At 43.6% G+C, this 27,522-nt stretch overlaps 2 protein-coding genes across 4 annotated transcripts in view; one reads left to right on the forward strand and one right to left on the reverse strand.

The window, feature by feature from the left end:
* Positions 1-19,993, forward strand: slc35a5 (solute carrier family 35 member A5). Of its 2 annotated transcripts, none has more exons than XM_038269713.1 (10): positions 1-105; positions 5,249-5,423; positions 5,508-5,606; positions 8,433-8,566; positions 13,602-13,669; positions 13,767-13,955; positions 14,492-14,692; positions 14,768-14,895; positions 14,968-15,236; positions 19,390-19,993. In XM_038269713.1, the coding sequence occupies exons 2-10, from the start codon at positions 5,297-5,299 to the stop codon at positions 19,456-19,458; spliced, it is 1,284 nt and encodes a 427-aa protein (XP_038125641.1). In that variant the 5' UTR covers positions 1-105; positions 5,249-5,296; the 3' UTR covers positions 19,459-19,993. The 2 variants fall into 2 exon arrangements, with proteins under 2 accessions (XP_038125641.1, XP_038125642.1); XM_038269714.1 differs by having other exon boundaries at positions 4-109.
* A 5,744-nt stretch (positions 19,994-25,737) lies between these two features.
* Positions 25,738-27,522, reverse strand: part of ccdc80 (coiled-coil domain containing 80) — a 39,028-nt gene continuing 37,243 nt past the window's right edge. For both annotated transcript variants that reach the window (XM_038269717.1, XM_038269716.1), the window contains one exon: positions 25,738-26,644. In XM_038269717.1, the coding sequence (XP_038125645.1) occupies positions 26,322-26,644 (323 nt within the window). In that variant the 3' untranslated portion in view covers positions 25,738-26,321. The remainder of the gene's footprint in view (positions 26,645-27,522) is intronic.

Here is a 27,522-nt window from a genome sequence, read left to right on the forward strand (position 1 = left end):
CGTCGCCTACGTATGCACGCTAACAAGGAAGTGCTCTGCTTTCTGTCTCCGGTGCTTCTATTTGTTGGTGGAAAATGATGCTCGGGATTAAAGAGGGAATAACCGGTAGGTCTGTGAATTAAACCTTTGTCATTTTCAGTAATGAGACTTTATTTAAGCTGCTGTTGTTTGAATGCAGACCTTCAGCGGTGGTTATGCTATGCTAAAGCTAGCATAGCATAACCACCGACAGACTGGATCAGGCTCATGGATCTCTGAGCTGTTTTAATAGGATGGAGCTTGTTTTTATCCGGACTGAGGCCTGCTGCCTGCCGGCCGGTCGATGCTAAAGCTGACCGCCTGTCAGATGGTACCTGAGGGGATTCAGGCCCAGCGGGTAAAGCAGGGAGTCCAGAGGTTCTGAGTTCGAGTCCCACAGTCTGGCTCTGAGCAAGACTTAAACGTAGACAGACTTTATTGCCGTTTTGTCCACACAGAGTTTATACAAAAATAAATTTATTTCAATAAAGCTCTCAAGACATTTCCATTTTTAAAGTGCAGCAGCGATAAAATGTAAACATTAGACTGAGATATGATGAACAGTTTCCAAGATTCCAGAATAAATTTTTTAACCTCAGTTCATCAGTTTGATGGCGGTGGGGAAGAAGCTGCTGCAGAACCTGCTGGTCCTGCATTGAATGCTGTGAAGCCTCTTCCCAGAGGGCAGCAGGGAGAACAGTCCATGGTGGGGGGGTGAGGGGTCATTGATGATGTCACCACAGACCTTTAAAACCTAGTTTCCACTGTCATTGATGAATAACAATAGTTCAGTGGGTGAAATGGACGTTCAGAGAAGTTCAAACCCCATTAACTCCTCCTTTCTCTGCAGATCTCACTATTTTAAACTTCCTCCATAAAACAGGCGAATCCAAACGAAGCACTGAGTTGATGTAAACTCGGGAATGTTGCCTTATTTGGTTCTGGTCTGGACTTTTATCACGCCCTGAAACTGACATCCAACACTGGACTGCTGCCCATCCTCAGCCAGAGGAGGGGGGCTGGTAAGGCAGGCGGGGGGAAGCACAGGGCCGCTGGTGTCCAGGCTACTGGGTCGGGTTCTTTCGCTCTGTCCCCCGCTGGCTCCCTGCATCGGACCAGACCCTATAGAATCATTCTATCACCCCATTAGAGACCTGAAGGACCAGATACCCTATAGAATCATTCTATCACCCTATTAGAGACCTGAAGGACCAGATACCCTATAGAATCATTCTATTACCCTATTAGAGACCTGAAGGACCAGATACCCTATAGAATCATTCTATCACCCTATTAGAGACCTGAAGGACCAGATACCCTATAGAATCATTCTATCACCCTATTAGAGACCTGAAGGACCAGATACCCTATAGAATCATTCTATCACCCTATTAGAGACCTGAAGGACCAGATACCCTATAGAATCATTCTATCACCCTATTAGAGACCTGAAGGACCAGATACCCTATAGAATCATTCTATCACCCTATTAGAGACCTGAAGGACCAGATACCCTATAGAATCATTCTATCACCCTATTGGAGACCTGAAGGACCAGATACCCTATAGAATCATTCTATCACCCTATTGGAGACCTGAAGGACCAGATACCCTATAGAATCATTCTATCACCCTATTAGAGACCTGAAGGACCAGATACCCTATAGAATCATTCTATCACCCTATTAGAGACCTGAAGGACCAGATACCCTATAGAATCATTTTATCACCCTATTAAAGACCTGAAGGACCAGATACCCTATAGAATCATTCTATCACCCTATTAGAGACCTGAAGGACCAGATACCCTATAGAATCATTCTATCACCCTACTAGAGACCTGAAGGACCAGATACCCTATAGAATCATTCTATCACCCTATTAGAGACCTGAAGGACCAGATACCCTGTAGAATCATTCTATCACCCTATTAGAGACCTGAAGGACCAGATACCCTATAGAATCATTCTATCACCCTATTAGAGACCTGAAGGACCAGATACTCTATAGAACCATTCTATCACCCTATTAGAGACCTGAAGGACCAGATACCCTGTAGAATCATTCTATCACCCTATTAGAGACCTGAAGGACCAGATACCCTATAGAATCATTCTATCACCCTATTAGAGACCTGAAGGACCAGATACCCTATAGAATCATTCTATCACCCTATTAGAGACCTGAAGGACCAGATACCCTGTAGAATCATTCTATCACCCTATTAGAGACGTGAAGGACCAGATACCCTATAGAATCATTCTATCACCCTATTAGAGACCTGAAGGACCAGATACCCTATAGAATCATTCTATCGCCCTATTAGAGACCTGAAGGACCAGATACCCTATAGAATCATTCTATCGCCCTATTAGAGACCTGAAGGACCAGATACCCTATAGAATCATTCTATCACCCTATCAGAGACCTGAAGGACCAGATACCCTATAGAATCATTCTATCACCCTATTAAAGACCTGAAGGACCAGATACCCTATAGAATCATTCTATCACCCTATTAGAGACCTGAAGGACCAGATACCCTATAGAACCATTCTATCACCCTATTAGAGACGTGAAGGACCAGATACCCTATAGAATCATTCTATCGCCCTATTAGAGACCTGAAGGACCAGATGCCCTATAGAATCATTCTATCACCCTACTAGAGACCTGAAGGACCAGATAGCCTATAGAATCATTCTATCACCCTACTAGAGACCTGAAGGACCAGATACCCTATAGAATCATTCTATCACCCTATTAGAGACCTGAAGGACCAGATACCCTATAGAATCATTCTATCACCCTATTAGAGACCTGAAGGACCAGATACCCTATAGAATCATTCTATCACCCTATTAGAGACCTGAAGGACCAGATACCCTATAGAATCATTCTATCACCCTATTAGAGACCTGAAGGACCAGATACCCTATAGAATCATTCTATCACCCTATTAGAGACCTGAAGGACCAGATACCCTATAGAATCATTCTATCACCCTATTAGAGACCTGAAGGACCAGATACCCTATAGAATCATTCTATCACCCTATTAGAGACCTGAAGGACCAGATACCCTATAGAATCATTCTATCACCCTATTAGAGACCTGAAGGACCAGATACCCTATAGAATCATTCTATCACCCTATTAGAGACCTGAAGGACCAGATACCCTATAGAATCATTCTATCACCCTATTAGAGACCTGAAGGACCAGATACCCTATAGAATCATTCTATCACCCTATTAGAGACCTGAAGGACCAGATACCCTATAGAATCATTCTATCACCCTATTAGAGACCTGAAGGACCAGATACCCTATAGAATCATTCTATCACCCTATTAGAGACCTGAAGGACCAGATACCCTATAGAATCATTCTATCACCCTATTAGAGACCTGAAGGACCAGATACCCTATAGAATCATTCTATCACCCTATTAGAGACCTGAAGGACCAGATACCCTATAGAATCATTCTATCACCCTATTAGAGACCTGAAGGACCAGATACCCTATAGAATCATTCTATCACCCTATTAGAGACCTGAAGGACCAGATACCCTATAGAATCATTCTATCACCCTATTAGAGACCTGAAGGACCAGATACCCTATAGAATCATTCTATCACCCTATTAGAGACCTGAAGGACCAGATACCCTATAGAATCATTCTATCACCCTATTAGAGACCTGAAGGACCAGATACCCTATAGAATCATTCTATCACCCTATTAGAGACCTGAAGGACCAGATACCCTATAGAATCATTCTATCACCCTATTAGAGACCTGAAGGACCAGATACCCTATAGAATCATTCTATCACCCTATTAGAGACCTGAAGGACCAGATACCCTATAGAATCATTCTATCACCCTATTAAAGACCTGAAGGACCAGATACCCTATAGAATCATTCTATCACCCTATTAGAGACCTGAAGGACCAGATAGCCTATAGAATCATTCTATCACCCTATTAGAGACCTGAAGGACCAGATACCCTATAGAATCATTCTATCACCCTATTAGAGACCTGAAGGACCAGATACCCTATAGAATCATTCTATCACCCTATTAGAGACCTGAAGGACCAGATACCCTATAGAATCATTCTATCACCCTATTAGAGACCTGAAGGACCAGATACCCTATAGAATCATTCTATCACCCTATTAGAGACCCGAAGGACCAGATACCCTATAGAATCATTCTATCACCCTATTAGAGACCTGAAGGACCAGATACCCTATAGAATCATTCTATCACCCTATTAGAGACCCGAAGGACCAGATACCCTATAGAATCATTCTATCGCCCTATTAGAGACCTGAAGGACCAGATACCCTATAGAATCATTCTATCGCCCTATTAGAGACCTGAAGGACCAGATACCCGATAGAATCATTCTATCACCGTATTAGAGACCTGAAGGACCAGATACCCTATAGAATCATTCTATCACCCTATTAGAGACCTGAAGGACCAGATACCCTATAGAATCATTCTATCACCCTATTAGAGACCTGAAGGACCAGATACCCTATAGAATCATTCTATCACCCTATTAGAGACCTGAAGGACCAGATACCCTATAGAATCATTCTATCACCCCTTTAAAGCTGATTTATGCTCAGAAACCAGGTCGCCTGTTACCCCCACTTCCTCACCGCCTCGTATCTAGACCCGTATCTGGCATTGTGGCATGGAATAACATAGCGCAGACCATGCTTCATTGTTGGGCGTAAATCAAAAATATCTGCGACACACTGCTGCAGGAGGAGAACCAGCCCTTTGACCCAAACTGCTCCTCGGGTGCTGCACAATGGCAGCCCACTGCTCACCAAGTGGTTAAATGCAGAGATTACATTTCATTGCTTCGAGCTTCTGATGGTGGAACGACAGTAAAAGCTGGGATGGATGTTGAGAAATAAGAAGCAAGCTTGTTTGGACCAGCTGGTCCTGAGATGTTGGTTTGGACCCCATGGACCAGTCCTGGTTCCTGAGTCTCACTGAAACGCTCTGCAGTGAGCCCCCCTCCACCCTGTAACGCCCCAGCCAGACCTTTAACGGCATCCAGGATGAACGAGGCCCTTCGGCGTGTGTATGATGAGTTTTTAATCTGTATTCCCGCTAATTTGCTCCACTTTAAGCTGCGTTCTGTAGATGATGCTGAATCGGGTGATTTCCTCTGACATCATCCTCATTATTTGCGTTTCAGATTTTAAAACCTGAGGTGGAAGTGAGAAGCTTCCGGCCGGTTGGAGCCATGGTGCGCCGCTCGTCCTGCCCCAGGCTCTGCTCCCGCTTCTCGGCCTACACGCTGGCCCTCGGCCTGGGCTTTGTCACGCTGGGGACCAGTCGCATTGTGCTGCTCAAATTCTCTGCCAACGCCGGTGAGGGAAGGAACCGATTATATTATTAATAATAATATTTCTTACAGCTTCTTCAAACTCTTTTCTTTTTTGCTTTATTTTCAGAGAACAAGTATGACTTCCTGCCTGCGTCTGTCAACCTGCTGGCTGAAGCTCTCAAGCTGCTCTTCTGCCTGGTTATGTCAGTCAGAGTGATAGTCCGAGGTAGGCGTCATTTATGCTTCAGCTTCATCATTTCTAACATGTTAGACTTAAAAACGTCTTTATGATACGGATGATCAGGCTGAAACAGGAGAGGAGCTGGAAGGAGCCTCACTTCTGCTGCAGGAACCAGATCTGCTCGGGGCCCCGCCCCTTCTTATGACGTCATCTCCACTCCAACAAACTGTGTTTTACCCATTTCTTAATGATCAAATCTCTTCTGGAGTCTCAACACATTATTTCCTAAATTTGCTATTATTTGACGTTTCATCTGCGATCTAAAGTAGGCGGAAGTAGAAAACAATCGTTGTTATTCTGGAAGGAAAGGCTGACTGAGCTCTGCTATTTAACGAGGTGACAGAATAAGGCTCAGCTGATTTTCATTATTTTTATTAAGATCTTAAAAAATGACTTTCATAGAGATTTTAGGCTAATAAAACAGTTATTCTGCTTGTAGAAAATGAACAGTTGTTAACAGGAAGTTAAAAGTAGCTTAATAACAAACTTTCAGGTTTTAACGTCACCGGCATGAAGCAACACCCAGCAGATCTGGGAGCTGCTCTGATTTCTGCTCCACAAAACATTTGCTGCATTAAACAGGAAGTTGTTGCTTAAAATTCCACAACGGTCGTTTCTAAAAAGCAGAAACGTCTGTTGATGTAGAAATACGGAGTGGAGTCACCTTTCCACCAGGATTATAGTTTATCAGACCTTCAGATTTTATTTTCTGGTATTGAGCAGCAGCTTCTGGTTTCTGCTCAGAAATCTAAACTAAGAGTATTTGATTTAGTAATGATGGTTAATGAGGCATCCTGAACCAAACTGTGTTGATGCTGCATTGATGCTGTCTGACAGAATACTGACACCTGCTGGACATTTAGAGACACTACAGGCAGCTGAATGGACAGATTAAACTGAATAGATCTGATGAGCTAGTTATTATAGATTATATTGTATTATTTCATGTCTACATTTAAATTGAAAATATCTTTGATATGTTTAGATGCAGGCAAAAAATAATGTAAACATTTATCATAATGTGAATGAGGATGCTGCTGGTCCAGAATTTTAAATCAAGTTCAGTAAAAACAGTAAATAAACTAAGAGTCTGTTGGAAAGTAACTTTAGTTCAGATACATCGAGTGGAGAAGGATGACACAACGAGAAAATTAAATTAAAAAGGCAACGGCTGAAAGGTTTCTATTGCTTTTAGGCTGCTCCAAAATCTCTGATCATAAAGGAAAAGTCCAGTCAGCAGCAATCAATAGATCATAATTCCAAAAAAAATTCGAAACAATCCTCTGGACTTTGCTCAGAGGTGCAAAGTCCAGCTCACTGAAGACGTTTCTCTTCCATTCAGGAAGCTTTTTTAATTCAAAATGTCATAAATAGCGTTGAGTTCCAGGTTTGATCCAGCAGCCCAACAACGTTTTTGGAGAGAAGGACGATAGAGTGAACGGAATGGCATGGAGTGGGCAGTTCATGAACTCCTGGGAAGATGTCACCACCATAGATAAAGGTCTGAAAAATAAATGGCGCTGGGCGTGGCTGGAGGAGACGGGGGGCCAGATGGCGTTTAGCAGCTGGAGCAGGAAGTTAGGTCAACCAAGCGCTTGCTTCTGCACGCTGCGCTCCAGGAACGCTTATTTATGCTTCCAGCGGCTAAAAGGTGCTACGCTAACAGGAGGTAGACCCTGGTCATCAAGCTGCTGTTCGTGCGGCCGCACACACTACAAGGAGCTACGGCAACAGCTGATGTAGCAGCGTAAATAACTAACCGTCTATACGATTAAAATTAAGGGTTTATGCTTTGCTCATCGAACAACGCTTAGCAGCAAAACTGGATATCAAAAGAAATGTGGTTCCTGTAGGTAGATATAGACGCACTTTTGCCATCTTCTGGCCATTTTTTGTATTGGATTTTCAAATGTCAAATTTAGTCTTCAATCATTTGTGCAATCTTCCTTTCACTCTCTCTAGCTCAGGATTTCTGCAGTTCCTTTTCTGCAGAAAAGGAACTGGAGAAAGAAGATCTGGAGAAATGTCTGTGGTGAGATCTGCTGGGACCTCTCTGTCCGCTGCCTTCAGACTTCAAAAGCGTAACAGGAGGAGTCAGAAGTTTACACATGATAAAGCGTGACAGTTGATGACTGATGATCAGTGAGATGCAGCAGCATAAGGCCGGGCCCTGGGAGAACCATTGGCTCTCCCATTTGAAGTTAAAACAACAGAAGGTTCCTAACAGGCCTAATGCCTGGAAGTTAATACAAATAAAATTATGACATTTACATTTTTCTAACAATGTCTGACTGCGTTTTATCAAGCTTTAGGCGCCATCATTAATGTTTTAGCTTGTTAAGACGGTTTGGTGTCTAGAATCCTCCATCAGTCTAAGCAAAGCCCACTCCTGTCCCGACTGAAGACGACCGTCGTCTCCTATCTAAACTCGTGGAAAAGATCGGACCCTGTGGATTTAGAAGGATAAGACCCACTTTTTAGTCTACGTCATCGTTAGGTCATTTACTCAGGTTCATACAGCAGGTTTCACTTCCTGTCATGTGACCTATATGATGGGTGTAACCTTTAGTGTGATAGTTTTATTACTTTAGATAAATCCAGTTAGAAGTGGATGTTTTTCTCATTCCACTCAGAATGACTGAGAAGCTTCCTGCAGCTTCTGAGGAGGACAGCAAAGGTCTAAACGTCTTTATGGGAAATATTAGACACCAAGCAGGAAGCCCATAAGCAGAGGAAACGGCTGATCCTGTGTTGGACTGTTTAGAAAGGAGACGACAGTAGCATGCTGTGTGTGTGTGTGTGTGTCCTCAGAGGGGCGATCCTGCAGAGATCTGGGCTGCGCCTCCAGCTCCTCCTTCCTCATCTCTCTGAAGTGGGCTGTCCCCGCCTTCCTCTACTTCCTGGACAACCTCATCATCTTCTATGTGATGACCTACCTGCAGCCGGTAGGTGATGCTCGCGTCTGGGCTCACAGAGCAGATTATCTCAGTTCCTCCGGATGTTTGGAGATTATCTCAGTTCCTGCGGATGTTTGGAGATTATCTCAGTTCCTGCGGATGTTTGGAGATTATCTCTGTTCATCCGGATGTTTGGAGATTATCTCAGTTCATCCGGATGTTTGGAGATTATCTCAGTTCATCCGGATGTTTGGAGATTATCTCGGTTCGTCCGGATGTTTGGAGATTATCTCAGTTCCTGCGGATGTTTGGAGATTATCTCTGTTCATCCGGATGTTTGGAGATTATCTCAGTTCCTGCGGATGTTTGGAGATTATCTCAGTTCCTCCGGATGTTTGGAGATTATCTCAGTTCCTGCGGATGTTTGGAGATTATCTCGGTTCGTCCGGATGTTTGGAGATTATCTCAGTTCCTGCGGATGTTTGGAGATTATCTCTGTTCATCCGGATGTTTGGAGATTATCTCAGTTCCTGCGGATGTTTGGAGATTATCTCAGTTCCTCCGGATGTTTGGAGATTATCTCAGTTCCTCCGGATGTTTGGAGATTATCTCAGTTCCTCCGGATGTTTGGAGATTATCTCAGTTCCTGCGGATGTTTGGAGATTATCTCTGTTCATCCGGATGTTTGGAGATTATCTCAGTTCATCCGGATGTTTGGAGATTATCTCGGTTCGTCCGGATGTTTGGAGATTATCTCAGTTCATCCGGATGATTGGAGATTATCTCAGTTCATCCGGATGTTTGGAGATTATCTCAGTTCATCCGGATGTTTGGAGATTATCTCAGTTCCTTCGGATGTTTGGAGATTATCTCTGTTCATCCGGATGTTTGGAGATTATCTCAGTTCCTGCGGATGTTTGGAGATTATCTCTGTTCATCTGGATGTTTGGAGATTATCTCTGTTCATCTTGATGTTTGGAGATTATCTCAGTTCATCTTGATGTTTGGAGATTATCTCAATTCCTCCGGATGTTTGGAGATTATCTCAGTTCATCCGGATGTTTGGAGATTATCTCAGCTCATCCAGATGTTTGGAGATTATCTCAGTTCATCTTGATGTTTGGAGATTATCTCAGTTCATCCGGATGATTGGAGATTATCTCAGTTCATCCGGATGTTTGGAGATTATCTCAGTTCCTGCGGATGTTTGGAGATTATCTCTGTTCATCCGGATGTTTGGAGATTATCTCAGTTCCTGCGGATGTTTGGAGATTATCTCAGTTCCTCCGGATGTTTGGAGATTATCTCAGTTCCTCCGGATGTTTGGAGATTATCTCAGTTCCTCCGGATGTTTGGAGATTATCTCAGTTCCTGCGGATGTTTGGAGATTATCTCTGTTCATCCGGATGTTTGGAGATTATCTCAGTTCATCCGGATGTTTGGAGATTATCTCGGTTCGTCCGGATGTTTGGAGATTATCTCAGTTCATCCGGATGATTGGAGATTATCTCAGTTCATCCGGATGTTTGGAGATTATCTCAGTTCATCCGGATGTTTGGAGATTATCTCAGTTCCTTCGGATGTTTGGAGATTATCTCTGTTCATCCGGATGTTTGGAGATTATCTCAGTTCCTGCGGATGTTTGGAGATTATCTCTGTTCATCCGGATGTTTGGAGATTATCTCTGTTCATCTTGATGTTTGGAGATTATCTCAGTTCATCTTGATGTTTGGAGATTATCTCAATTCCTCCGGATGTTTGGAGATTATCTCAGTTCATCCGGATGTTTGGAGATTATCTCAGCTCATCCAGATGTTTGGAGATTATCTCAGTTCATCTTGATGTTTGGAGATTATCTCGGTTCCTCCGGATGTTTGGAGATTATCTCGGTTCGTCCGGATGTTTGGAGATTATCTCAGTTCATCCGGATGTTTGGAGATTATCTCAGTTCCTGCGGATGTTTGGAGATTATCTCTGTTCATCCGGATGTTTGGAGATTATCTCGGTTCCTCCAGATGTTTGGAGATTATCTCAGTTCATCCGGATGTTTGGAGATTATCTCGGTTCGTCCGGATGTTTGGAGATTATCTCAGTTCATCTGGATGTTTGGAGATTATCTCAGTTCATCTGGATGTTTGGAGATTATCTCTGTTCATCTGGATGTTTGGAGATTATCTCAGTTCATCCGGATGTTTGGAGATTATCTCAGTTCCTCCGGATGTTTGGAGATTATCTCAGTTCCTGCGGATGTTTGGAGATTATCTCTGTTCATCCGGATGTTTGGAGATTATCTCAGTTCCTGCGGATGTTTGGAGATTATCTCTGTTCATCCGGATGTTTGGAGATTATCTCTGTTCATCCGGATGTTTGGAGATTATCTCAGTTCATCCGGATGTTTGGAGATTATCTCAGTTCCTCCGGATGTTTGGAGATTATCTCAGTTCCTGCGGATGTTTGGAGATTATCTCTGTTCATCCGGATGTTTGGAGATTATCTCAGTTCCTGCGGATGTTTGGAGATTATCTCTGTTCATCCGGATGTTTGGAGATTATCTCTGTTCATCTTGATGTTTGGAGATTATCTCAGTTCGTCCGGATGTTTGGAGATTATCTCGGTTCCTCCGGATGTTTGGAGATTATCTCAGTTCCTCCGGATGTTTGGAGATTATCTCTGTTCATCCGGATGTTTGGAGATTATCTCTGTTCATCCGGATGTTTGGAGATTATCTCAGTTCCTGCGGATGTTTGGAGATTATCTCAGTTCCTCCGGATGTTTGGAGATTATCTCAGTTCCTCCGGATATTTGGAGATTATCTCAGTTCCTGCGGATGTTTGGAGATTATCTCTGTTCATCCGGATGTTTGGAGATTATCTCAGTTCCTGCGGATGTTTGGAGATTATCTCAGTTCCTGCGGATGTTTGGAGATTAGCTCTGTTCATCCGGATGTTTGGAGATTATCTCAGTTCCTGCGGATGTTTGGAGATTATCTCAGTTCCTCCGGATGTTTGGAGATTATCTCAGTTCCTCCGGATGTTTGGAGATTATCTCAGTTCCTGCGGATGTTTGGAGATTATCTCTGTTCATCCGGATGTTTGGAGATTATCTCAGTTCATCCGGATGTTTGGAGATTATCTCGGTTCGTCCGGATGTTTGGAGATTATCTCAGTTCATCCGGATGATTGGAGATTATCTCAGTTCATCCGGATGTTTGGAGATTATCTCAGTTCCTGCGGATGTTTGGAGATTATCTCAGTTCCTGCGGATGTTTGGAGATTATCTCTGTTCCTTCAGATGTTTGGAGATTATCTCAGTTCCTGCAGATGTTTGGAGATTATCTCTGTTCCTGCGGATGTTTGGAGATTATCTCTGTTCATCCGGATGTTTGGAGATTATCTCGGTTCCTGCGGATGTTTGGAAATTATCTCAGTTCATCCGGATGTTTGGAGATTATCTCAGTTCATCCGGATGTTTGGAGATTATCTCAGTTCCCGCGGATGTTTGGAGATTATCTCTGTTCCCTCAGATGTTTGGAGATTATCTCAGTTCCTGCGGATGTTTGGAGATTATCTCAGTTCCTCCAGATGTTTGGAGATTATCTCTGTTCCTTCAGATGTTTGGAGATTATCTCTGTTCCTTCGGATGTTTGGAGATTATCTCAGTTCCTGCAGATGTTTGGAGATTATCTCGGTTCCTCTGGATGTTTGGAGATTATCTCGGTTCGTCCGGATGTTTGGAGATTATCTCAGTTCATCTTGATGTTTGGAGATTATCTCAGTTCGTCCGGATGTTTGGAGATTATCTTGGTTCCTCCGGATGTTTGGAGATTATCTCAGTTCCTCCGGATGTTTGGAGATTATCTCAGTTCATCTTGATGTTTGGAGATTATCTCAGTTCGTCCGGATGTTTGGAGATTATCTCAGTTCGTCCGGATGTTTGGAGATTATCTCAGTTCCTCCGGATGTTTGGAGATTATCTCAGTTCCTCCGGATGTTTGGAGATTATCTCAGTTCCTCCGGATGTTTGGAGATTATCTCAGTTCCTGCGGATGTTTGGAGATTATCTCTGTTCATCCGGATGTTTGGAGATTATCTCAGTTCCTGCGGATGTTTGGAGATTATCTCTGTTCATCCGGATGTTTGGAGATTATCTCAGTTCCTGCGGATGTTTGGAGATTATCTCAGTTCCTGCGGATGTTTGGAGATTATCTCTGTTCCTTCAGATGTTTGGAGATTATCTCAGTTCCTGCAGATGTTTGGAGATTATCTCGGTTCCTGCGGATGTTTGGAAATTATCTCAGTTCCTGCGGATGTTTGGAGATTATCTCAGTTCATCCGGATGTTTGGAGATTATCTCAGTTCCTGCGGATGTTTGGAGATTATCTCTGTTCCTTCAGATGTTTGGAGATTATCTCAGTTCCTGCGGATGTTTGGAGATTATCTCAGTTCCTCCAGATGTTTGGAGATTATCTCTGTTCCTTCAGATGTTTGGAGATTATCTCTGTTCCTTCGGATGTTTGGAGATTATCTCGGTTCGTCCGGATGTTTGGAGATTATCTCTGTTCATCCGGATGTTTGGAGATTATCTCAGTTCCTGCGGATGTTTGGAGATTATCTCAGTTCCTGCGGATGTTTGGAGATTATCTCTGTTCATCCGGATGTTTGGAGATTATCTCAGTTCCTGCAGATGTTTGGAGATTATCTGGGTTCCTGCGGATGTTTGGAGATTATCTCAGTTCCTCCGGATGTTTGGAGATTATCTCAGTTCCTCCGGATGCTTGGAGATTATCTCAGTTCCTCCAGATGTTTGGAGATTATCTCAGTTCCTCCGGATGTTTGGAGATTATCTCGGTTCCTCCGGATGTTCGGAGATTATCTCGGTTCCTCCGGATGTTTAGAGATTATCTCAGTTCATCCGGATGTTTAGAAATTAACGAGGATTAACGAGGCGTCTTTAGCGCCTCGTTAATCTGGAATTAAAGTGGCATTTCCAGTCATCTTCCTTGAACCCAAATAAAGCAGATTTCTGTGATTGTTATTTGCTAAAATCTTCCTTCGTTTATGGCGGCTGTTTCTCCTGTTTCCAGGCCATGGCCGTGCTGTTCTCCAACTTTGTCATCCTGACCACAGCCGTTCTCTTTCGAGTCGTTTTAAAGTAAGCAGCCTCCGTCTGTTAGCAGCATAAACGTTCTGACAGTCATCTCCGTCGGACTGAAACCCAGACCCACCTCACGGTTTTCTCGTTCCTTCAGGAGGCGCCTGTCTTGGGTTCAGTGGGCATCTTTGCTTGTGCTTTTCCTGGCCATCGTCTCCTTGACAACAGGATCCGGGGGGAACCAGAGCTCCATAGCAGTGCCGGGCCTCCACTCTAATCCCCTCTCCACCCCCTCCAACTCCTGCATCCTCTACACCCAGCTGCTGGAGGAGATGAAAAACAGCAGGTAACGTTCACCTGCAGACGGGAAAACCACCAAAGGTTTGTTAGAGGAGGGAAGAACAGGAACGTATGGGATCTCTGAGGAGTTATTTTCTGTTTGACTCCATCTGCGCAGGATATTCATGTTAGCTGCAGTAGAGCTGAAACCAACAGCTGCTTAGTCCTCCTCCTTTCTGATGGAGGAAAACCGATCAGAAAGTATTTGCTGCTTCCAGTAGAGCCTTTCTTTATTTTATTGTCTAATGTTAAAACCATTAAAGCTAAAATGTGGCTGTTAAAGTTTTCACAGCTAGAAAAAGAGCAGAAGATTCTTTAATCAGGCTGTTTCTGACCAAATTCTCATCATAGCACGATACTGTTCTTTATTCAGAATCTAATTAAATGCAGTTTAGAGGCAGAGCGCTTCGTTCAGGTTGGAAGTCTGTGGATGAAGAGGAGGTTCCAGGGAGGGGCTACATGTGCAGACAGTTGGTGGCATTGAAATGAAAAAGGTTTGATCCCGTAAACCCGAGGTAACCTCCTGTCGCTCGTGTCGTGCAGCGCCTCTGAATCGTGGATGTCGTCGCTGCCCGGTCAGGCCTGGAGGGACAGGATGGTGGCGAGGCTGCAGTCGCTCGGCGTGGGCCACCTCCTGCTCCTGCTGCAGTGTTTCATTTCTGCCATGGCCAACATCTACAACGAGAAGATCCTGAAAGAGGGCGACCAGCTGACGGAGAGCATCTTCATCCAGAACAGTAAACTGTGAGGCTTGGCGCGTGGAGAACACAATGAAGCAGCAGGTGTTCTGTGCTCCTCACCGCCCTCTTTGCTTCGCAGGTACGTCTTTGGGGTGGTGTTCAACCTTCTGACTCTGGGGCTCAGCCGCGAGGCTCGAGGACTCACCGTTCACTGCGGCCTTCTCCACGGACACAACGTCTACTCCTTGGCTTTGGTGCTGGTCACCGGTGAGTTCTGGCAGATGAAGCTTCTGCTGCTGCTGGTTGAGCTCCAGTCACCTTCTCCAACTCTTCCCTCAGCTGCTCTGGGTTTATCCGTGGCCTTCATCTTAAAGTTCAGAGACAACATGTTCCACGTGCTGGCGGGTCAGATCACCACCGTACTCGTTACCGGCTTCTCCCTCTTCCTGTTTGACTTCCGCCCGTCGCTGGACTTCTTCCTGCAGGCCCCCATGGTCCTGCTCTCCATCTTCATCTACAACGCCAGCCGTCCAAAGGACCCCGAGTACAGCCTGCAGCAGGAGAAGCTGCGGGTCATCAATGGGGAGGTGTTCGAGAGGTCCAGGGGGGTAAGAAGCTGACCTCACATCCTGTTTGATGCCACTAACAACAAACACGCTTCTGATGAAAGCTGTAAGGTCTAAAGGGCTGGTTATCCTCTCGCAGCAGTGTGTTGCAGTTAGCTTGTCGCAGGTATGACGCAGATATCTTGTGATTTATGAGGGACAATCAGGAACTAGCTAGGATTGTGGGTGTCTGTGTGTCGGTTTGATGAGCTTTTTCGCCGTCTACAACCCCTCATCTAACACCAGGCCACACATAGTTCCCCCCAAAGACTGGCCGTGGCGCTGCGTGTTTTGGCTTTGGGTTCAAACCAACAGACCGTCGCTCAGAGCTACAAACTAGCGTCCTGCGCGGTGTCTGGGATAGAGTCTGAGCTGTCAGAGTCACTTTCCGTGCAGAGCGGCTCCTCGGAAAATGATGCCGGCTTTTGCGAAAGCTGGAACAACAGAGCCAGCAGACACGTTAGTCCAAGCATCTACAATCCATCCGCAAACTGTGGCGTAACTTGCCCGGCGCTGCCTTCCACTTTTTGTGAAACTGTGGTCTCCGTCGGTCATCCGGCTGTGAGATGGGCACGCATGAAGTCACAGATTAACAGCGATGGTGATGAGTGGAAAAAACCACCTGGTCTCCTTACATTCACCTCCCTCAGCCACTCTTTCATCATCTCCTCATCCATCCAGCCCTTTTCATTTGCCTTAATAACGACTCCAGCTGGAAAAGTCTCTTTAGGCAAAGTGTTTTGCTTAAAAATCACCGTAGGCGGCAGTTTCTGTCCATTTGCGTGGCAGCCAATCCACGCCCACACTTCCCTCTTTAACGTTCTCATGGCGGTCTCAACAACGTCCGCAGTAACAACACACATAGTGAGCACCGCACATTTTGAGGGAAAAAAAGACGTTTATACGCGCCTTATAGTCGCTAGAATACGGTAGTTTTTTATTAGAATAAAAACTTTAAAAAATCAATATGTTTATTTTAACTCGATGTCCCACAGCGCTCATTCTGACGGCTCTAGTAGTTGTGTTGTAAATTCTTCCCGCGTTTGATTAATGTTGGGTACCGTTGCTTAGCAACCAACATTTTTATCTAGAACTCTTTGGCTAATGCTAGAGGTGGGTAAAATAATTGAAGAATCGATGCATCGCGATTATTACACGGAAATTGATAATCGATGCAGGAGCCCCTCAGGATCGATTCACCTCCTGACCGTTGGGGGGCGCTGTCGGTTTGGTTACCATTCTCAGCTGGTGCAGAGGCTGAATTAGAGCACACAAGTCATGGCGAGCCCCAGCAGAACACCAACTTTTAAGTCCCCCCGTTGAAATTCGGACCTCAGGGAATCGACAAAAGCAAAGTAGTTTGTGCCAGACAGAATGAACGTACTGCAGTAACACGACGAACCTACGCAACCACTTGATCAGATATCCTGCAGAGCGCTACAAAAAACCGAAGCACAACCTCTAGACTCCAGACAGACACAAATTGATGAGTTCTGCCGCAAAGTTCTGCTCGCACAGAGAAAATCTGTGGCCGTGTTCATTTGCAAAGATCTACGGCCGTATAGTGTTGTTAAAAACGAGAGTTTCAAAAACATTTTAAAGACACTCCACCACGCTACGCAAGAGCAACTTTTAAACACTGTACACAGAGGTTAAGACGGCTGTGATGGAGTCGCTAAACGCTGCTGAAAGAGTGGCGCTGACGTGCGATGGCTGGACTTCAAGCACGACTGACCTCTACATAACCATCCCTTCTAATTTCATATCAAATGAGTGGGAATTAGTTTCCAATGGGCTTCAGATCAGGCCGCTTCACGGAAGTCACACAGGGAGCAACATGGCCAACATGTTGATGGAGGCAATAAACAAATGGGGCATAACGGGAAAAGTAGCCGCTGTTGTTACAGGTAATGCTGCCAACATGCTGTCCATAGCAATGAGCTGTTATATGTTGGCTGCTTTGCCAATGTGCTCAACTTGGCATCTCAGGCTGCTCTTAAAAAATCAGCATTGAATCAAATCGAAATGAATCGGATCGAATCGCAACAGCAATAATCAAAATCGAATTGTGAGGTTCCTAACAATACCCCGCCCTGCTGCTCATGCAGTGGAAGTTCTAGTAGGATGAGGGTTCTGGGAGTCCTGCTGTTATACAGAATAAACATTTCTTTTCCTGAACTACGGGTCAAACAGTGAGTCAGCATCTGTAGCTTAAAACCAGCCAGGCCGTTCCAGATCCCACAGCCTCAGTGCAGCCTGCTGGACGGGAAGCAACACAACCAGCTTCCACTCCCACAGCACCACGCTGCCACCGCCATGTTTCACATTTAAGGCTGAGTTATGCTTAGAAACCAGGTTGTCTGCGTTTATGTCGCAGTTAACGCAGATATGCCCCGCCCCCTTCCGCAGACACTCTGCTGCACCTCCAAAAATTGTAGGCAACTGCAGACAGGAGGCCTCTGATTGGTCAGATCTCCATCCGCTCTACTCTATGCGTATTTCCTGTTTGGTTCCTTACCGGCTTGTTCTGTTTGTCTGACCGCCATGTTGGAAAACGACTGGTGAAGATGGAGCAGCTAGCAGAGCGAGGTGAGAACGCTGGGACCCTTTTTCCACATGGATCCCCGCTCTTTTTGTCCCTCATGTCCCTCCGTTGTCCCACAAACTCTCCCCCATTTCCTCACCGCCTCGGCCGTATCTAGAGCTACCCACAGCTAGTTCCTGATTGGCCTTCTGGCGTTGTGGCGTGGAATAACATAGCGCAGACCGCGCTTCAATGTTGGGCAGAAATCAAACATATCTGACGATCTCTCTGCGACACACTGCTGGGGGAGGAGAACCAGGCGTTAAGCTGTTTGTTTTCTGTCAAGTTTCATGTAATCCAGTGGTTCCCAGCCGGGTCCTCAGGGATGTTCCAGCTGGTTCTGATCAGGACTGTTGATCATTCGTCCTTTTCTGGTTTGATGCAACAAGGAAACAACTAAAACATGCAGGACAGGGACAATGATGTAAACTGTTCCTGTTCTGCTCTCATCTGACCAGAGCACGTTAGCATTGGTGGCTCTTAGCATTCTGCAAATCTGACCTCTAAGCTTTACAGCCATTTTATAATCCAATGTTTGGACGAGCAGATGTGGCGCCATCTGCTGGCTGTACCTCAAAGACCAGCTGTATTAATGAAGTCATCTACAATCCCCTCCAGAATCTCCTGTCAGAACATCAGGGAGAGAAAGACTCCCTGTTCATTATACCTCCACTGATACTGGAAATAACTGATGGATTTTAATTACTGACAAACTGGGCAAAAAATAAAAAACCTTAAAACATGAAAATCATAAATATTACAGCAGGAGGCCGCAGTTATCTGAGCTTAAAACATTTCATATAATCTCACTTTTTACCTTTAACCAGTGAATCTCTGTGGCTCTTTAAGAGCTGCTTTGCCTCTGGAAGCCATTTTTAGTCTTATTAAAACATTTCCATCTGAACTAAAGGGTGAAATGTTATTTAAGAACCTCATTTAAAACTTTAAACTTAAGTTTCTCTACCCTCCGTTTCTCCCCCAGACTGACCTGCTGCGTCCCTCGGTCTGCATGATGTTCTCTGATAAACCTTCATAGATCATTTTCATCCATACTAAGTTTAATTACACACCAGATCGTATTGAAGGAGTAAAGAGGGCGTATCTATAGGGAGCCTACTGCTGCTGATCTACTTTCTATAGTTCTAGTGAGGACGCAGGCAGCGGCGTCTGGATCAGCTGCAGCTTTAATCCTCCAGATGTTGTTCAGGTAGAAGCTCCACTGTGTTCGTGTCTCTGAGCCTCTGAAGGTGCAGATCTAGAGCCTGTTTTCTAGCTGGATCAGTTAGAAAACTTAATGATCTTCATGACTGAGGAGGGAAAGTTGCTTATTTAAAACAATTGATTTATTTCCAAAAAAACATCCAATCAAATATTTACAGAGATATTGGGAGTGTTTTTATTTATGGGAGATAAGAAAATACGGCTGCACAGAAAACCAGGCCTGTAGTAAAGCAAGGCGGTGGCAGCATCATGCTTCAGGTTGATGAAAAGTATCAAATGTTTAGAAGTGAAAGTTTTTCATTCATGTTTTTCTGTCTCGTTTTGCTCATTGTTTGCTCGTTGCTCCTGCAGGACGGCGAGGAGCTGGAGCTCCTCACCAAGACCAACACAGACAGCGACTCTGACGAGGACTCCCTGTGAATCCTGATCTCTGGGGATGTCGGCGGCGCTGAAGCTCCTGGACCAGGACGCCGTCTGGCGGCGTTTCTGTGAAGCGATAAACGTGCCTGTTTGTGCAGAACTGCTGTGGTTTGGACAGAAAACAGATGTTATTAAAAGCTGCAGCAGCGTTTGGCTGTTGGTGGGAGTTTCCTGTGTAAATATGCCTGTAAAACTGGAGGGGGGGGGGGGTCCTGTCACGTCTTGTTTTATTTTAATGGGCGTTAACCATCAAAGCTGGACATAAAGTCCCAGCAGACTGGAAGCATCCAGCTTCCTTCTGCATGAACGGAATCAAGCATTAAAGTCTTTAATAGTCAGAAAATCTTTAGTTTTCTTGCTTAAAACGGTTAAAAACATTTATCCACTTTTTCTCTTTGATCACCTTCATGCAGAGTTTATTGACCTGTTGGAGGTCGTGTCTCATGGCTCTGATTGTCTTTGCTGTGATGCTCCAGAGTCAGAAAGGATCCGGTTATTAATCTGATCTGGAATAAAGCGACACTGGAGGAATATTTATTTATTGAGGTTTTTAAAACACTAGTGGGTTGTTTTTATTACGCAGTGGGCTGACAGGAAGGGAGGGGGGGTAAAGGACCACAGGTGGGAGTCGAACCCGAGGACTAAGGCCTCCATTGGTCGGCTAACCGCTGCGCCACCGAAGCCACCCGGGAGGATGGATTCCTGAAAACTTAATGTGATTAAAGTGTTAGGGCTCTGATAAATGATGATTTATTGATTGATGGGAAAAGTGTTTATTAAAGGAGAATTCCGTTTTTTAACACTTTTAGCCCATTTTCTGTAGTGTCCAGGATGAAATCGAATGATCGACACCAAAATTTTGACGATTGTTCCTGTCTCTGCTTTTTGGCTCATTTAGAATCCCCCCCTGGCTGCTTTAGAATGGCTTCCATAGAGCATGTCCGATAATGTCCTTAAAACAACCTTAAACGTTCTTTTTTTAAAATATGCTACTCACCGGGTCGTCAGCGCTGTTCAATGACGTTCCAAAAAAAGTTTCGTAAAGAAAAACCGTTCCTGTCTTGTTTTATTTAGCATTTTGTAAATCCCAGAACTATTTTTTCCGATACATCACAACCGCTTATAAACTTCCGCTTCCCGTTCAAATCTGAAGCGTTGCACACTCCAGACCACTAGTTGGCGACGGTATCCTCTACCGTCAAACTCAAAGTCCAATATGTCCTCCTCAAGAATCCACCTTTCGTATTCCCTTTTCAGAGTTTTTTAAAGTGTTTAACAGAGACGTTAGCACCTCGACGTCGGAGTACACAGAGTTAAGCGAAAAGACTACAACTGTGTAAACAGGCCCCATTTCCGTTTCTGGTGGCAGCGGAATATTGACTATTCCTACAGAACTCAATGGGATTTACAAAATGCTAAATAAAACACTACAGGAACGTTTTTTCTTTACGAAACTTTTTTTGGAACGTCATTGAACAGCGCTGACGACCCGGTGAGTAGCATATTTAAAAAAAAGAACGTTTAAGGTTGTTTTAAGGACATTATCGGACATGCACTATGGAAGCCATTCTGAAGCAGCCAGGGGGGGATTCTGCATGAGCCAAATAGCAGAGACAGGAGCAATCGTCAAAATTTTGGTGTCGATCATTCGATTTCATCCTGGACACTACAGAAAATGGGCTAAAAGTGTTAAAAAACGGAATTCTCCTTTAATAAGCATTCCTGCAAAAGCAGCAGAATTAGCCAAATGGCTATTTTTCATCTTTATTCCTGGACAGATCTTTAATTGTCTAAAACCGTAAAAAAATACAGGGAAATATACAAATATAAAAAGAATTAAAAACAGCTATAACTCTTCAAAACTTGTTTAAAATGCAGAATTAATGTTTGCTAGATTTCAGATTTTAGGTTAATAAAATAAAGCATTCAGATAAAAATAATTACTATATATATATATATATATACAGACACACAGCAGGGCGGCACGGTTTGCTGAAGGAAGACATTCGACTAATGCTGACATGTTGGATGTTTTATCAGCCAGTTTTTCCAGATGCTTTTTGAAAAGAGTTTGTTGTTTTTCATTAAACAAAATCCACCATAGAAGCACAAGAACCTCTCATTGCTGACATTCTTTAAAATGTTTTATGGGAAAAAAAAAACTTAAGTGGTTTTAGACGATGCAGCCGATCAGAAGGTAAACTGGGCTGGAATCTGCTTTGCTTTGACCATAAATGTTTATTTTAACTCTGAATGTATTTTTCTTCATGCCTTAATAATGTTTTCCATTTGTTGTAAAATCAACTTTTTTTTCAAATAAGAGCTTTTTAAAGCGAAGCTGTGTCTTGGTCTTGTTAATCTTTATAAAATTATAATCATTATTATAACCAAAAGCATTTTAAATGTCTCACCTTTAGGAAATGTTCTCTTCAGCGCCATAGTGAAGCCAGTAGGACGTGATGTCGGTTAAAAAGCTGCTGTGCTCAATGGTTGCTGTCATACGGAAGAGGATTAGCGGGAAAAAGTTAACAGATTTACTTTGAGTTTAAATTGCGAAAAAAGTCAGAATTCTTTCTTTTTTTCCCCCAGAATTCTGACATTTTTCTTACCGGTATATAAAATAAAATAAAAAAAAAAACTTAAAAAATGTTCCAGTGGCTTTATTCCTAAAAATAAATAAATATAAAGTCATAATTCTAACTAAAGTCAGAATAAAAGTAAAAAAATCAGTTAACTTTTTTCCAGTGGCCCTAATCGTCTTCCGTACTCGTCACTAAACTCCGCCGTCGTTGTAAAGCTGATGGAAGTATTCTACACAGAATTCAGAGCCTCTAAACAGAAAAGTTTTAGTTCACTTTATGTTGTTTATAACCGTATTCTTTATGGAGGACCAACCCCCTCCTCATTTGCATAATGAGGCAGAAATAAATAGCGGAGAAGAAATAACTAGGGTAAAAAAATACAAAGGAAGAATAAAACAGACAAAAATATGATAACATGCACATAAATAAATACTTAAAAATATAAGTAATTAAAAAATAAAGTTGAAGAATATAAATGACAGAGTTATTTACATTTATGTCTCACTGTATAATTTAATTTCTACTTACATTTATTTGTTTATTGTATTTTTGGTGGCAATTAATTGTATGCTTATTTATTTATTGAGCATTTATTTATTTCTGTATTTATTTTTTAATATGGCAGAGTTGGTCCTCCATACCGTACATCATCCTTATAGACCGACTCGCTCTCTCAGCTCAGCTGATCCTGAGATCCTAAAACGAAGATCAGAGGAACCGAGCTTCACTGTTTCAGCTCCAAAGATCTGGGATGAACATCCTCGGCACAGCAGATTTAAATCTTTGTCCACCTTTTCCCTTTGGCTTTAAAAGTATGTTCATATTCAGAATCCAAACTTCTAAAAATATGAAATGATGAATATTAAATATATATCAGATCATGTTCAATAAATGATCAGTGTTTTTAATTCAGAGTAATTTTCATGTGAATGTGCTTTACTGGAGGCATCCATGTTTGTCAAAGAACACTACTGCCACCTACTGGTTAGTGACATTGTCACGGTGCGGTATCGGCTGTTGATCAAGTCCCAGTGCTGTATCTGGTGTTTGTCACAACGCGCTATTATCCAAGTCATCTTGAAAACATTCTTCTTCCAAATGTTGGCTACATATTACGGGTTTTTTCTCTGGCCAGAAGTTCGATGGCAAATCCTCCCTCTTCAAGTTGGCGATCCAACGACCAACCCGTCCGTGGAGGATCAGGAATCAGAAAGGTGGATAACTCTTTTTTCCACTTTTACCCGATGTATTCCAGCATCCAGCTGCCATGCACGTGGGCATTGTCAGTTTCACTATAGCTCTGGTGAATTTCAATGGTGAAGTCCTCTGGAAATCTTCAATAATTGTTGTTGATTGCAGATGTGTCTAGTAGTTCCCATTGATTTAGCTTGGAAAGCGGGGAGAATGGCGCTAGGCTTACCGCACCGTGACGTCACTGCTGGAAGATGGCAGGAGGGAGGGGCTACTAGATTTGGGCAAAGATGGCCGCTCCCAGACTCTGTGATCACAAGGAAAATTACTATTTTTTACTGATTAACGCTAAATTCATTAAATCATCGCAAATATATTCGTTTTAGGTATAAAAAATGATACATTGGTTATTCCTGCTGACCAGACTTTTCCTTTAAGCGTCAGTTATCTGATGGCTGACATCCATTCAGCATCAGTTCCTCATCAGTCGTGGCGTCTAGCTGATCCTAAACCTCTGAGTAACTTCTGCATAACTTGTCCAGAACTTCTCTCCAATGCATATCAACGTATCTGACGCTCAATCTGCTCACACCAAAAAAAATCTCTTTCTGCTCTAGATGAATTATTAAGGGTTATTTTGTGTAATAGGACATGCAAGTTTTCTATGTTTATTTGTCAGAGAGTTTGGTTTGGATATTTTAGAAGCAGCTGTTGCAGGAGGGAGCAGCCTCACAGAACCGCCGGCTCAAAGCGGCGCCGCTCAGGGCCGCTGGACTCCTTCACACATCCTCTTCTTTTCCTTCAGCCTGGTGGAAACGGTGAAGAGTGGGATTGCTCTGCCTGCCGTGTGAACAGCCGTCATCCTGAATGCAGAGGTACTTCCTGTTGCATCGACTCTCCAACTCCTACTTTCAGCTTTCGCAGGTGGTCCAGTTAAAACGTAGGAATGCACCACATGCTGGTGAAGATTCTCAGTCATTCAGGTGGTAGTCATCCAAAAAAGAAACATTAAAAAACAGTCGACTTTGTTTCCAAGTTTGAAGACGTTTCTCTTCCATCCAGGAAGCTTTTTCAATCCAAAATGTCAGAAATAGCGTTTAGTTCCAGGTTTTATCCAGCAGCCCAACAAAGCCTGGTTTTAGTTTAGAAAACATGCAGATAGAAACGGATGAACGGGTCCCCCCCTTTGGAATGGGGGTCGCTTGGCTTCTTTGTTAGCCTGCAATGCCCCATACCTGTCTATGTCTCTGAAAGGGGGGTCGTTAGAGGGAATAGTTGGCCTGGCTGAACAGGTGAGGTCCTCCACTCTCCTGTACAGGCGTTTAGGGCTGCAGAAAAGGGATCAACTCAGTCGCTAAATGTATGTTTTTGGAAGCTGAAATCTGAGTCCAGATTTTTCTTTCTTAGCATAGATGCTTCCTTCCTCTCAAACCACCTGTCTTCTTTGTCCAAAATGTGAACATTCTGGTCCTTCTTTGTCCATCAGGTGTAGATGTAGCGTGGAGTCTTGTCCAGAGGAGGGCGCTCTTCTGTGTTGGGCCATGCGTCTGTGGAGAGGTTGTTTGGTTTCTCTAATATAAAGATCAGAGCATTCCTCACTGCATTGAACTGCAGACACTCTGCTCAGATTAGGTCTGGATGTTTATCTTTAGGATGCAACTCACACTTTCAGCTTTTGCAGGTGATTCAGTTAAAATGTATGAATGCAACATAGTTGGGTCATTTTTCAATGTGGAGCAAATTTATAATGACCTTCTCTAATGTAGAAATTACTCTTAGATCAGTTTGTCAGTGTTGCGTTTGTGTTGCGTTAAAATAAACGTTATCTTTGGGGGGGCAGAGGTGTCAAGTAAGCCTTTAAGTAGGAATATTGGCTATCGTTATTTTACTGGAGTAATTCTTTTTTTAGACAACTTTTTACTTCTACTCCTTACATTTTTTTGTACTTATTACTACTCGCTACTCCTTAAATTTTAAAAATAGACGCGTTAGTTTTGTTTAATTTAAGCAAATTTTTATTATGGCCAAGAAAATATAAAAAAACATCAGAATAATTAGTTTCCATTTTGTTCTGCTTTATCTGGGACCGGGGGGGAGCAGTCTTTCCCAGACTTTCTCTGTGGTTGGACTCGGTGCTGCCCCAACTTGTTGCTCACCACATACCAAAATAAATAGTTTTTCAAGATTATGCAAAGGTAAATGTGACGCTGTTACCATTAGTTATAAAAGTTATCATCCAGAAGTGTAGAAAAATCTTCCTTTAAAGCAGGAAAGCTTCTGGCCTTAATAGTTTTTCCTGCATTACTTTGACTTTCATGTTTTAAGTAGTTTTAATAATTGTACTTTTACACTTTTAGAGTAAATAGTAAAAAGCTGAAGTTGATCCTCTAACTTCTGCAAAAGCGTTTTAAGCAGGAGGTTTAAATAGTTTTATTCTAATAGTATCCTAACATCCAGACAGCAGGAAACCAGAAGGTATCGCAGTCAGGAAGGATCAGTGTGAGAATCCATGGGACTAAATCAGGCTTTACTTCAAAAAGTCCTCCAGTTGAAAACACAAACAGTACACATTTTTATTTGTCATATTTGCTAAAATGGTATAAATAGGACTCTCGTAGAACGACAGAGACTTTCCAGAAGGGAAGTAATGTAAAAAAAAAAAAGTCTAACAAAGCCCAGTAATTGCACTTGAGATGCCACAGATTTCCAATAAATACGTCTTTAAGCCCAGTATCTACAACAAAACCACCAGTCCTGAAACCGTGAACACGTGGATTCAACGAAGCATGTGAGGGGGGTAGACGACCCTACAAGAGTACTTGATGCCTGACGGCGACAAATACGTGAAAAGCTGCCGCAGTACGCAGAGCGTCCCTGATCCTCCGGCCTCATCTGCATACGAGCCCATTACACGCACCTGATGTGGAAAAGAAGTGGGTACATGAAAAGAGCTTCCTTTAAGTGCCACAGAACATTTCAAAAGATTGTCTACATCCTCGACTAAGGAGTAAAGGATGGTTAGAGAACACGATGAAGGGATATCTGAGCTAAAGGTGCAGAGAAGCAGCAAACAGGACTGTCACTCATTGTCTAGTAACCGTAACCCTGGTGATAGCCGTCCTGGTAACCATGTTCATAGCCGTGTTGATGGTAGCCGTATCCACCGTACTCGTCCTCTGGGCAGCGCATGCCCAGCGACTGCTGGATGGCCATCTCCTGCCGGCGAAGCTGCATGGAGTCCACCAGGTCATAGACGATGGCCATGGACCACATGTGCGAAGGATACCAGGACTTCACGTTGCCGTCTTTCCCCACCAGCAGCATGGAGAAGTACTCAGGGCTGATCTGGAAGTAGTTCCTCATGTCCTTCACCAGGGTGGCAGAGAGGCCTTCACGCTCCACAGTAGCGCTGCCTGGAGACAGAACAGAAGAAGGAGAGTAAGACGCATTTCGGCAGAAGTCAAAGTTGGCTTTGCAGCCTCTTTTGGCTTTTGTTGGACCTCCATCTTATCCTGGACTCTAATTCTGGCTTTGGTATCTAAAGTCTTAAATGAGGCTTTACAGAACTGTGCAGCTCTGTAACCCAAAGCATTTCACCATTTTGCTTATTGTTAAGGAAACAAAGGGAGACGTCTTGGTGGTTTATGGCATAAATCACCAGTCAGTGCAGTGAAGAAGTGGCCAGAATTGTACACTGGAGAGACCAAGCAACCACTACACAGACGCATGGCTCCACACAGGAGGGATAACTCCTCAAGAAAGGACTCAGTTATTCACCCACACCTGAAGGCTAAAGCCGGGCATCCACTGTGCGATATTCTCAATTGTTGCACGCAGCTGCAGCTCAAACTGAACGATGAAACCTCAGGGTTTAAAAGCTCACATCTCACGAAGTTTGCTCTCACACTGCGACCCGACGCTCTGATGCGATCTACCTGCTCACACTGTGCAGCCAAAAACCACACTTCTGACTCAGCGCAGAGAGATGGACCTCTAGTCAGACTCGTCAATTTGGAAGAAGATTTCCCTTGTTTGCCCAGTGCTGGAGGTTCTGGTAAATCAGCTCGTAGCTCTGCTTCAACAGCAGGATTTACCCACCAACGCCTCAGGAGGGACGACTGGATTTCAAACGTGTTTGATTTTCTCCTGACCTTATGGTTCCTGATGGGGAGGCGGTCATTAGAGGCTGATCGGCCCTTGTTACCCGCTGTACACTACACCACGCAGCACGCACGATGAGGCTGAAAAGTCTCGCATGACTGGAGAATCAGCCCGAAAAGGGCAAAAAATG

This window comes from Cyprinodon tularosa, unplaced genomic scaffold (assembly GCF_016077235.1).
Source record: "Cyprinodon tularosa strain WSP-4 unplaced genomic scaffold, ASM1607723v1 ctg737, whole genome shotgun sequence".
NCBI classification, from domain to species: Eukaryota; Metazoa; Chordata; class Actinopteri; order Cyprinodontiformes; family Cyprinodontidae; genus Cyprinodon; species Cyprinodon tularosa.

Coding starts and splice junctions, on each gene's coding strand:
- slc35a5 (XM_038269713.1), top strand. CDS start 5,297: ATGGTGCGCCGCTCGTCCTGCCCCAGGCTCTGCTCCCGCTTCTCGGCC. Junction 13,670..13,766: donor CTCTTTCGAGTCGTTTTAAA/GTAAGCAGCCTC, acceptor TCGTTCCTTCAG/GAGGCGCCTGTCTTGGGTTC. Junction 14,896..14,967: donor GGCTTTGGTGCTGGTCACCG/GTGAGTTCTGGC, acceptor CTCTTCCCTCAG/CTGCTCTGGGTTTATCCGTG.